The following is a 13066-nucleotide window of genomic DNA, read 5'->3' on the forward strand; positions in this document are numbered from 1 at the left end:
AAATGGATCTACATAGTGACTATAATATTGTTACGTACCCTATATAAAATTTCATATTTTAATATTAAAATTAGAATATTATATTTTTATGAATAACTAATATTAAAATAATTGCTGCAATATTAAAATAATAATTGTTATAATGACCGTTATAGAGATGTATAATGCGTAGATTCTGATCCAGACACAAACTAAACCCGATCACAATTATTTGAGATCCGGACTCGGTCAGCACTCCATTCCGCAGCAGCACCTTTCCCACTCCCTCATCTTCTCTATTTCACCCCATCGCATAGCAATCTCTTCATCTCTCCCCTCGAATCAAACGACCCTGGGGTTCATTGCTTCTCTAGGGTTCGTTCATTTCCCCTCATTAGGGTTACCTCCTCCAATGGCCTCCGCCGCAGCCGTTCTGGAGTCGCTCGCGGCTCCCCGCCCTCGCCCCACCATCATTGCGGCATCCGCACCGCGGGTGGCGACGGCGCCGGTTTCCACCTCTCTTTACCCCCGCAGAATGGGGCTCTTGCCGGAATTTAGTGGTTTGGGGATCGCTCCGCGCCGTCTAAGGGTTCTGTCAGCCTCTAACGTGGCGATTAGTAAGGGTCTTCGCCGTGGATCCGTGGTTTGTGAGGCGCAACGGGCCACCATAGAGGGTAAAGTTCGTAACTTTTTTGAAATCTTTAGAAAACTTATTTCGAAAACTGTTCCTGGATTTTGTTTCCTTGTTATTTCCTGATTTGTTCGACTGATCAGTGATGTGGAGCTGAATATTGTATAATATTTTGTATGGGAATTTCATGGTGATATTGGGCATCTTTCAAGTGAAGTAAAGCAGTTAAATTTATTGCAGCCTCGTTTGATATGTAAAGCCACACAGCAATTCCTTGAGTAATTGTGCTTCTAACTTTGAATGACTAGTATAATCCTCTAAGCTACTTGATGGTGTTGGTGTTTCCTCTCTTTTTTTCTTTTTTTTTTCTTTTTTTTTTTTTAAATTTGCCCTAAGAGCTGGTTTCAGTGGGCTGGCAATATGTGTTGCTTAGAAGCTATTCAGTTCTTCTCTTAAGCAATATGTGTTGCATCAACCCATAGTTCTGGTTTGAAATAGAACTGTCTGTTACCCCTCACTTCCTTTCCTGCGTTTAGACAAAAGTAGAGAAAGAGGAAAGGAGAAGCTGAGGAGCAAATATGCAAGGTAGGATATAAGCTAATTATGATGCATTTGATTGGATCACATGTTAAATAAATTAATAAATCTCTATATATGAATATTTTAATTTAAATCTCTTTAGAAAGGCATTAAGATATTATCATTTTTTACAGATCTGATATAGCTGATTTAAAACAATCATGCCCATTTGAGGTTTCTGTTGCTATTCACTTTAAATCAGGAAAAGATGTTATAAAACCATAGTGATTATAGTAGGAGCTAGCTAGGTTGCTAGGTGTTGGAAAATATTGGAAAATGTTTAGAGTGCTTTTGTGGTGTTTATTTATGCATGCATGCTTCTGACCAATTTCATGTACTTAATGCAGTTCATACTTCCATATGATTGTAGTCAGTTCTGGAAATTTGCTCCAGATGGGGCAAGAGCAACAACTATGATGAACTTATAACAATAACGCTGGCAACTCATTGAAGGTGCAAGGGGAGTGACATTAAATTTTGGAAAATGGCCATAACAGAAATCTCTTCAACGAGTTATCATTTGTGTTTGAATTAAATAATCTATCTATAAAATTACTTAAAAGCATTATAGAAGAACAATCTACAAAAGATTATTTGGTATAATTCATTTGTTTGGAATCAAATTTTCAACAAACTTACGAAAGACTTTGGGATTTTCTGTGAAGAGCCATCCATTCACAGGGAGCACATGTCACTGTAGGCTTGCTAGTTTATGAATGGCACCAAAAAGTGTGAGAAATATGAAAACCAAAATACATATATTTTGAAAATTTTCATAAATGCAGGCAAATCCAATATTCTCTTACATGCCACTGATGTACAGCGAGGTTGTCTGTTTCATTGTATGCGTAGGTGCAGTTGCTGGCTTTGATGACATATTCTCCAAAGTGGAGCCTTGAACCCCAAGGGCTCTTTCAAGCACAACGTCAACCAAGATTATCATATTACTGAAAGACATAAAATAGAGGCTATTTTTAATTCTGGAGACTTCAAGGTGGAAGCCCATCTAGACTGGTTTCTTGTGACAACTTTCCACTCTTCTTTGTTGTTGGTGTTTTGGTAGTTACTGGCACAACAGAGTTGCATGGCATGTGGGTGGTTATCTTTTTATGCCAGAGGAAGAGGTGATTAATTGTGCATCTAGACCAATAGACATGCACTGTGAGTTGGGTTAAAGAGAGAGAAGACGTCATTTGATGGGTCAAGTTCAGATTGCGTGTCTATCTATTGTTTTTTTTTTTCACACTCTGCACGCATAACGTTTGTTGGTTAACTGGTAGTTTCCCCTGCATTAAATGTTTGAAGGAGTTGTTTGAGCCCAACACAGCCCTAAATGCTAATATGAATCATGTTAAGGAGAGGGAAGGACTGAAATGGTCATCCATGATGGCTTCTGTATCTTTCCCATCTACAAAAGATTTGTGCAAAGAATAGCTTCCCATGTGTCATTCAACCTCGTTTTGTTGGGAACTACTATAGACCAACGTCTGAGGGAGTGGAAAATTGACACCAAAATCCCATTCAGATAGGCGGTTGTCTTGTAGTTCCCACCCATCAAAAACCTGGTTGAGGTTGCTCATGAGTGTGATGATCTTCATAGGGTGCAGGGTCAAAGCCTGATTCTAGGCATTGTTTTGCCAAGGCTAGCAATTGCATCTGTGTTTAACAGTGATAGTGGACTCATAAATGTTGGCTGGTCCCAGTCCATGAAAATTTTCAAAAATTTTGCATTTGGATCTATGTATATTGCACTTTTGGATGCCTCTGCTAGGCTGGCAAGCATCTTGTGGCCACCATGCTGCCTGCAGATAAAAAATCTTTTTATAAATGATTTGGAAGTCTTGAACTTAGGAAGTTTATTGAAGATATGGTTGTGGACAAATTTTACCAAATAGGTTGTAACTTCTTTTTATATTTGAATGGGATATTTTATGAAGGAATGCATTGGGCTATTGTTAGTTTGAACATGTGGACCTGGATATTGCTATGTTTGCTAAAAATTAACTCGATCTAATAAGTTGTTTTGGAGTTGGAAACTCAAGCAGCCCAAAGACAACAAAATTCTCCATCTAACTTTTCTCCTAACCCCACCAAACTTACCTTGTGTTCGTTCCAAACTTAACTGAACCCTTGCCCCAAACAAGTTGACAATGCTCAATATAAAATGAATTGACTTGACTAAGATCTAACTTGATTAGACCTGACCGAGCTAGATCTGATCCAATACAAGTCTGCCTCACCTGACTGAACTTGAACTACGTCTAGGTTAGAAATTGTGGAGTTGGGTTCCAGATTGATTGGTTGGATTTGATGTTGGATTAGGGTTGGGTAACTTAGAAATTTGGTAGGTTATGGATTATTGATAAGTCATATTAGAGAAATTTTGTTTGATGACAGTATGATAGCGAGGAATTCTGTTTCTTAGGTGGGTAGATTGTGTCTACCAGTGTTCTTTTGGGGGTTGACATTCTCACCTGGCAGCCTATCTTATATCTTATGCAGGTTTCTTTTCACGTACTTGATATATGTTCATTCTTTGCTAGAGGTAGATAATGTAGTGGGCAATTTAGTTATAGTACAATATTTTCATTCTAAATCCGTTCTGTTATGTAACATTTTTCCCCCTTCTCCTGTATGAAATATGTACATGGGCCGTGCATATGGTTCGCACACAGGTATATGCATGGATCCCTCATCACTCTCTTTTCTTTAGGGTGTGATTTCAAACCTAGCTTTATGCTCTACATAATAAGTATATCTAGTTGCTCGCTTGCTCCTCAGGCTTCTAGTGTTAGGGACCAGGATGGTCCACATAAGTCCTCACTGGTAAGAGATTGGACTTGGGATGGATTTGTTTTGAGGACAGGGTTCAGGACTCCATGGTAAATGACCAATACCCCATACTGTCCTGTGCTAATTAGGTTTCAGTGTATTGATTTGATGTTTCCACCATCCTATCCTTGTGTATAACAGTGCCATGGTATTCAAACATCCACTCACATGTCTATTTGAATTCCCTTTCATATTGAGAATTTCTTAATTTACTATGCAATATTCTGATGCTAAACCACGTTAATCCAACCAGCTGTAATGTGCTGTCTGCAATAAATGTAGGCATTGTACAAGTGAATACAATTCCTTTCTAAGCAAGAAATGTTTGTTTGTCAAAGCTGTCCCTTTCGTTCTTCTATTCAGAAGGATCTTATTATGAAAATCTAGTCCTTCAAACTTGTCTAGCTATCTTTTTTGTTTCATGGTGCTGCTTAAAGCATAGCCTTGCCTTTGCTTTCTTAAATTATTACAAAGCTCTATTGTAGCTATTCTGTTGCTCTACATATTTTGACTATGCATATTTTTGGTCACTTGTATTACAGTTCCAGAAGTGACAAAATCAACCTGGCGGTCACTTGTTATGGAGTGTGATACTCCAGTGCTAGTCGAGTTTTGGGCTCCATGGTGTGGACCTTGCCGTATGATTCATCCTATTGTTGGCAACTTGTCAAAAGTATATGATGGAAAGCTTAAATGCTTGAATCTCAACACTGATGAGAACCAGGACATTGCGACCGAGTATGGAATTAGAAGCATTCCAACTATCATGATTTTTAAGAATGGTGAGAAGAAAGATACAGTTATTGGGGCTGTGCCCGAGAGCACTCTAATCACATGCATTGAGAAACTCATAAAGAAGTAAGTGGTTGTTTTGCTTTCCGGAAGCCAGACTATTTCAACATGTCATAGAAGATTTGTTCTGAAATTTAAACTCTCTGCTGTTAGTCATTGCTCTTTAGGCTTTGTATATAGTTACGGAGGTCACAACTGCTGTCGCATCACTGCAAACTTCAATTCACTTTGGAGATGTCGGAATTGACAAGATTCAGTGCTTGAATTGAAAAAAAAAAGAAGCACTGAGCTTCTTTGCTGCCGGTTTTCCTGTTTTTGATTGAAATGCATAATTACATATAATCTGTTAGAATTCAGGACATGCCTCATACCACTTATTCCTTAAGCTTTATAGGGATTTGATAATATTGTACAACCTTTACCTCTCTGTTAGGGATTAGTGCTATTTTCTCGTGTTCTAATATGTATTGGAAACATGCCAAACTATTTAAATTGCAATGTGTGTGCCTTCTCGGATGCATTTCATGGATGATGTTGGAGATGTTGCTATATGATCTACTTGAATCTATAAATGTGGAAGAAAACCAGCTTTCTGTAGTGCTGCAAGTATAGATGTTCTTATTCTTGGGTTTTTCGTTTGAGAATATTTCTTTTATTGCAGTTGCTATTGTTGGTTGTAGAGGCGATGTATAGCCTGTTGGGACAATTAATGATTTTTCTTGTTGCTTTGTGGTGCCATTTATCCCTTCCTCGGTCTGGATGGTAGATATTGTGTCATTACCTTGTACAAGAAGACTAGGTGTGCTTGGAATCTCTTAACGACCTCCTCAATAGACTATGGATCAGGATCAATCAGCTATACCAAGTCCTTGAGGAACGTTAGGACAAGATCGTGTAAGATTACGATGTAGCATGTGCTGCAGCAAGAACTGGAAATGGGTATTAAGAAGTCGTCCCGTTTCTCTGTTTTTTAGAACTGCTCTAAGATGTAGCATAGAATAAATATAATAGAATAGATTATTTATATATATATATATAGATAAAGAGAGAGAGGGGTTTGGGTACACTTAAGTAAATCTGGTTATATCTATATTGGACAATGGGTCCCATTTCAATGATGCGAATTGTTAGATATGATTTATTATATTTAAATTATATATATATATATATATATTAAAATGGAGGTATCAACCTCGATGAATACCTCCATTATTCATCATGTTTTTTTTTTTTTTCTTCAAAGGCATAGTCTGTCATGTATCATTTTTTTTATGAAAAAAATATTGAAAAAATCAATGAAAATATATATAGATTTGTGGCGGAGAAGAGCACAGAGATCGAAGGGGTTTCTTAGGTTCCAATTGGAGTTTTTTCTCAGGTTCCAATTAGAGTTTTTTCTCGAGTATACAAGATTTTATGTGAGTTGTGGCGGTGTGAGTGGTAAAGGGTCGAGGAGCTTAAGGGCAGGGGTGCAGAGGGGGATCTCGTGGTGGTCAGTGAGGAGGCGGAGGGCGGTGGGGAGGCCATCGATGGGGGGAGAAAGAGGAATAGATGGAGGACGAGGAAAGAAGGAGAGCATAGAGATCGAAGGGGTTTGTTATGTTTCAGTTGGGGTTTTTTGGAGCATACGGATTTTTGTACGAGTTGTGGCTGTGTGAGCAGTAAAAGGTCGAGGAGATTGAGGGCAAGAGTGTGAGGGGGGAGGGGGGGAGGGCTTGCGGAGGGTGGCAAGGAGGTGGAGGCCGGCAGGGAGGCCATCGGCATGGGAGATAGAGAAGAGGATGAGGAGGCAGAGGAGGATGAGGCAGGAAGGAGAGCATGGAGATCGGAGGGATTTCTTAGGTTTCGATTGAGATTTTTTCTTGAGCATACAAGTTCTTTTGTAAGTTGTTGCGGTGTGAGCGGCAAAGAGTCGAGGAGATTGAGGACAGGGGTGTGGAGGGGGGCCTCACAGCAACCGGCAGGGAGGCCATCGGCATGGGAGATAGAGAGGAGGATGAGGAGGCAGAGGAGGATGAGGCAGGAAGGAGAGCATGGAGATCGGAGGGATTTCTTAGGTTTCGATTGAGGTTTTTTCTTGAGCATACAAGTTCTTTTGTAAGTTGTTGCGGTGTGAGCGGCAAAGAGTCGAGGAGATTGAGGACAGGGGTGTGGAGGGGGGCCTCACAGCGGCCGGCGAAAGCGGCAAGGAGGTAGAGGATGGCAGGAAAGCCGTCGGCAAGGGAGAAAGAGAGGAGGCGGATGAGGGTGAGGAAGAAATTGTATCCCGTGCATCGCACGGGATTATAAACTAATATTATTAAAAATCATATGATTTGGAGATCCTCTAATTTATACATTAAGTGGTTAAAAATTAGATAGTCTAAATAAAATTAAATTATATATATATATATATATATATATATATATATCATTTGATACAAAGATTAGAAGTCTTCAAATTATATGATTTTTTATATGTAAGCAATTTAAAGATGGTAAATCATATTCAACAGTTTGAATCATTGATATGGGATCCTATCGTTCAATGTAGATCTGATTGAATTTGAGTAGAGACCCGCTCAAGTGTAACCAAATATATATAGTCTACTTATCATCTAAATCAAAGAACCACATTAATCATCGTATCAATGATATCATTAATAAGTCATCCAAGTGGCGAATAGAAAGTTTAGTACATATGTTATTAATATAGGCATCCATACTAGGGTTCAAAAGAGTCGAACTATTTTGAGCTCGACTCGACTCGACTAGACTATTATCGAACTCGATTAACTTGAATAATTTTGTGAGTCAAGCTCGAATAGTAAGATATTTGAATTAAAAGCTCGTTAGTTTATTCAAATTTATATATATTTTTAATAATAATATATTATTTATAATTATATATTAATTTATATTATTAGTAGGTGAAAATTCGAATTTGAATTCGAGTATGGTTCGGTTAATATTCAAATCGAGTTGAGTCGATTTGGAGTATTATTTTTTTCTTCATCGAGCTGAACTCAAACATGAGATTTTAAAGCTTAATCAATCTTGAGTTTAGTTTTGTACCCGAATATTTTAAATCAAGTTGAACTCAAAATTCTAGCTGTTTGGCTCGGCTCGACTTGATTCCACCCCAATCCATATGGCGACAGAGAGCACTGAGTTTCTATTATATAACCCTTGCAATGCACAAGCTGTAGTTTTTTCTTTTTTTTAATTATTTTTGAGATATAATATAGAGAAAATAATGGAAATAGAATAGGATATAATAGATATAACAGAGCATCCTATGCCAATAAAATTTTCATTCAAGTTGAAGTCAAGATTCTGGCTGTTTGACTTGGCTCGGCTTTATTCCACCCCAATCCACGTAGCGATGGAAAGCATTGAGTTTCTATTATATAATCCTTGTGGTGCGCAAGCTGTAGTTTTTTTTTTTCTTTTTAATTATTTTTGAGATATAATATAGAGAAAATAATGGAAATAGAATAGGATATAATCAATATAACAGAGCATCCTATGGAAATAAAAAATTCATTATATATATATATATATATATATATATATATATTAGATTATAGCAGGGGAGATAGCAATGGGATTTAAGTCCACTATTTAGCATCAAGAGCTGGCATTCCTACCAGGATAAGACAATAAAAAAAGAAGGATAAAGCCAAACTGCAGAGACTATGAGAACGGAGGATAACTGAACCGAAATCTGGATTTTATTGAAAAAACAATGTGATTGCCCCTCCTTACGTAACAGCCGTATAAAATTATTCTAGCTGGGACACGACCGTATATCTTCACTCTTTGGACGTGATCACTTTAATCCTCTTTCTTTGAGCTGAGATACTGACGCGTTCCTTCTATATTTTATTTTATCTTATCATATTATCTTTTCTTTTGGGACTAGGAAGCAATGGAGGCCTGGCAGGAAGAGCCAGACAATGGGAGAATCTTTGATATAAAAATAAGCTAAACTTGGTGGTGGCACAACGCGGTTCCTCGGTTGCTTGCTCGTGGTGACATGCACGGGCTGGTTGTGTGCTCGTGCCTTTTCGATCCATCGTCGCTACCAGACTACATGAGACCTAGAGAGTGCAGACGAGCTATACTTTCCAATATCTGCCCATCTTGCTACAGAATTTGATCCATCTTCCATCTGCATGATGAATAAAAATCTATAGATCTCGGTTTATCTTGGTGTTGTCATTCACTAAGATGTGCCATGAGCTTTAATTAAAAACCCACTAGTCCATCTCCCGGATACGAGAGCCCTGCACAAATCTTGTGCCCGTTCGTCTCTCATATCTTTAGATGAAATTATATCCTATACAACATGCATCATATGACTATATATATCATCACTTAACAAATGATCGCTCCTTTGAGCTTCATTCATTAAGGACACTTCTAGATGCACTACAATGAGCAATTGCGATTGACAGGATGCATGGTGATATAGTGCACATAGTATACATAGAATATATTTTCATCATCATTAAGGTATAAGGATGGCCACGGCTACTGCAATGGAATAAATGATTCAAAAAAAGTTAATCACATTCTATTTCTTTATAAATTTTCTCCATAAAGGAGATTCTGAATATTGGGTTACATAAATGGGATGATATGTTGTATTTTTTTTCTGAAATTTTAATTTTCTATTCTCTTGGTCTAATAAGAGTAAATATCAGGCACCTTAGGTTTAGATATGGCAGTTCATGGATTAGTATCCAAAAGTAACCTCAGCCACTGCAAAAAATCGTTGTCCTAAGTCGTGGAGAATTGTTATGTTGATGTTAAGAAATACCAAAATTATAGAAAAATGACAACGGCTTTTAAGTTCTTGGCTATGAAAACTCTTCTATATCAGAATATTAAGCATTTTAAACGGCACAATCTCCATATACAAAACACGTGATAGAATAAGCCATTGATGAAAAATATGGATGACTAAAAAATTTGGAGGAAGCGTCTCACTTTCTCCATTACTTCTAGAAAAAGGAATGAAAGATATAAGTGATGTAGCAAGGAAATAAAAGTTGATAAGAGTTTAGAAAAAGATGAATACGAGACAAGAACTGCATGTGCTTCATATTCTTGGTGACGCTTAATGATGCTTAGTGAATAAAAGCTATCTTGTGAGAGATGTTATTTTAGGCAACCCTCACCACCGGCCACCCAATCCACATTCTGGAGGAGAGGCCTCTTGTCATGATCGTGTGAGGTACACGTATCACAAATCGATATATTAAGATTTTCTAAAGATTTCATCTCTTTCTAAAAGATTCTTATTTTGTCATGGTGGCACTTAAAAGAAATGTGTCACTCTGAAGTGCCATATAAAGCGCATTATGTGCATCGATTTGTTGATTCCTTCACGGATTCGGAGTTTCCACTTGTCGAATTGCAACTGAACAGACTCGGAAACACATCATGAGCTTATCTTAATTGGGCTTGCCAAGTTGATTAAACAAAGATTAAAATAAGATGAAATTGGAATGCCATCTTAAACGCTTAAACCTAGCGAATATAAAACGAGGACCTGACAATTTTGACCAAGGGCACCACCAACTTTCGATTTTTGCAAAGAGACAAGAAGAGAGTCGCTTTTATCAGTGTTATGTTTCATGTGCACATCTTTTTACTTGGTCTCACAGCCAGCCTTCCTTAGATAATCCTTCTTTTTATTTTTATTTTTGATAAAAACCTAAACAATCCTTCTTTGTTGACTCTCTCCAACTTCGACCAGAAGCTTCACTGCTCTTTCCTGCACGCTTCCTAATCCCTCTGGTATGAAAATACCAAATATATTAGTGTTTGAGATCTGGTAATAATTATAATCTTTTAAGATTTTACTTATTATAGAAAAATGAACAGCATTTCCGATTGGATGGTGTTGCATACGATGAATCATACCAAATCTATTTTATGGGTGTAATGTTCCATACCAACTTTATAATATTTTATTTTCATATGATTTATGAAAAAGAATAATATATTAGTATTTAGAGCTCGAGAAATAAGGGCCAATACCATAGAGAGTACCTAATTGGACATGGTTTATGTGCAAATATAAATAGCATCTAATGTAGCTCTTAGGTGATGCGTTAGGTCTCTAAATAGTAATTTTTCATTCTTTAATTAAAAATTATCATGAGATAAAACAAGTAATCCTGAATTATCAAGATATTTATATATATATATATATAAATACGTTGTAGGCATCTTCAGCGCCGCATATTTTATGGATGCCCATTGCTAAATTTTGGTAGAAGTACAAGAGCAAGGTAACTATAATTTTATTTTTTTTTCTTATGTAGTGAGAAACTGAAGGGGCGAAACATGAAACAATAGAATTATCACGTGGAAAAAATTAGGGATGCATTAAACGAAAGCGGAACAGTTGGATGACATGACAGGTTCTGGCCAAACTCAAGATCTAACAGGCACACCATTCAAGGATGGTCCTGACATCTTAAATGCAACGTTCTATAATTCTTGCCAACTTAAATGACACATGCTGACATGTCCCACGTACCTTCTACGGAATGCTCATGCGGGATCGAAGAAGATACGGTGTGGCTTCCTTAGATCCGCCCTTTGTTTTTTTTTTCCATAATTGAATCTAATCCTTTCTTCCCCTCCTCCACCTTCCTCCTCCTCCTTTTCTTCTTCTTCTTCTTCCTTTTCTTTTTTTTTTCTTTTTTTAATAAAAATTAAAATTAAAAAAGACATCCCCACATAACTATCTTCTCTTCTCTGAATGTAATCATAAATTTTTAATTTTTATTAAAAAATATTTAATTTAAAATCGAGTTTAGAAGAACAGGCGGTCTTTTTTCAATGAATGAGAACGTCATCTCAACACCACCACAAGCCAGTGGATCAGGTATTTTTTTCAAACCCTACACTAGATCACGAAGGGGCTGGTCCTTTTTAGTATAACCTATTCTGAGGAGGCCTTTCATTGGTGAATGAGACTGCATAGGATTTATATATTAATATAATTATATTTATATTTATTTTATTTGATATTAAAATATATTAATAAATATAAAAATTTATATTTATATTTATTAGATATGAATGGGATATTTATAATATTCGATTTAAAGATAAATATTAATTAAATAATTAAATTTTATGATCATTAAAATTAGATAAATTACTAGCTTGATAGTAAATCTATATTATATATATTAAAATAGAGGTATCAACCATCATTTATCATGCATTTATTTTTTCTTACGATACTGTCCGTCACGTATCCACATAGAATAATCTTTTTATTTTTGACTTCGAGTCTTCCACCTTCTATCTCCCAATTTTCTTCCGTACAGCTTTCAAACTTGTGCCATCTTCATCATCGCCCGACCACAAAGATGGGGAGGAAACATGGATGCAAAGGGGGTTGTGTAGAAAAGATAGAGGATACGATTGAGATCGGCGAAGTGGGTATCTCAAGAGTGGAGCGGGTGGCGTGGGTGTTTTGAAGGAAGATGACAGTGACTAGGAGGTCGAGTGAGGCGCGAAGGTAGGGGAGGGAGCATCGATCGGAGAAATTGAAGGCGGTTGGGAGGCCGAGAGCAAGAATGATGTAGAGGTCATCAACTTTCTCAATTTTTTCTTGCGAAAGTCCAACGATCGCAAAAGCGGTGGACATGACTGACGAGTTCTATTGCACCCGTGATATTTACTTTTCTAAAGATCCTGCGGAGAAGATCTCAAGGCTTCAAGCCTTAGATAACGTGTGGTTGATCGAGTTGAGGAAGATTTATATTGTTATAGTGCAAATATTTGATAAAATATGATTGATCCAGTTGAGAAAAATTTATGTTGCTATAGTGCAATTATTTAATAATATATGTTATTGATCTAATTTTGATATCCTATATATTGCATATGGTTATAAACTAGTCAAGTAAATATTGAGATAATTATAAATAAAATTAAATATTTAAATATAAATTTGATAGTTGTTTATGTATATCAATATATCTATCATATATATATATATATATATATATATATATATATATATATATATATATATATATATATATATATATATGAATATTCATTCAAATATATTTGAATAAATAATGTACGTGGATGGATATTATATTTAGTCTATTTTTACTTCTATTGGTAGAAAATACCCACAGACAGCTGGTTGCGAAGAAAAATCCATTTTCATCCCCGTTGGTGAAAAGTATGTAGGACAGCTGGTGCTGGGTAAAGTTTTGGATAAGAAAA

The 13066-nt window shown here is 36.6% G+C and overlaps 1 protein-coding gene across 1 annotated transcript; it reads left to right on the top strand.

The window, feature by feature from the left end:
• Positions 1–217: 217 nt before the first annotated feature.
• Positions 218–8787, top strand: LOC140852925 (thioredoxin-like). The gene is made up of 3 exons (XM_073246857.1): positions 218–653; positions 4564–4879; positions 8718–8787. The coding sequence occupies exons 1-3, from the start codon at positions 392–394 to the stop codon at positions 8770–8772; spliced, it is 633 nt and encodes a 210-aa protein (XP_073102958.1). The 5' UTR covers positions 218–391; the 3' UTR covers positions 8773–8787.
• Positions 8788–13066: the final 4279 nt, after the last annotated feature.

The sequence above is a fragment of the Elaeis guineensis genome, chromosome 12 (assembly GCF_000442705.2).
Source record: "Elaeis guineensis isolate ETL-2024a chromosome 12, EG11, whole genome shotgun sequence".
NCBI classification, from domain to species: domain Eukaryota; kingdom Viridiplantae; phylum Streptophyta; class Magnoliopsida; order Arecales; family Arecaceae; genus Elaeis; species Elaeis guineensis.

Bases quoted from the DNA above. Each gene is read 5' to 3' on its own strand.
- LOC140852925 (XM_073246857.1), top strand. From the start codon at position 392: ATGGCCTCCGCCGCAGCCGTTCTGGAGTCGCTCGCGGCTCCCCGCCCT. The intron at 654-4,563 runs GTAAAGTTCGTA...CTTGTATTACAG, and splicing joins GCAACGGGCCACCATAGAGG to TTCCAGAAGTGACAAAATCA. The intron at 4,880-8,717 runs GTAAGTGGTTGT...TTTTGGGACTAG, and splicing joins ATTGAGAAACTCATAAAGAA to GAAGCAATGGAGGCCTGGCA.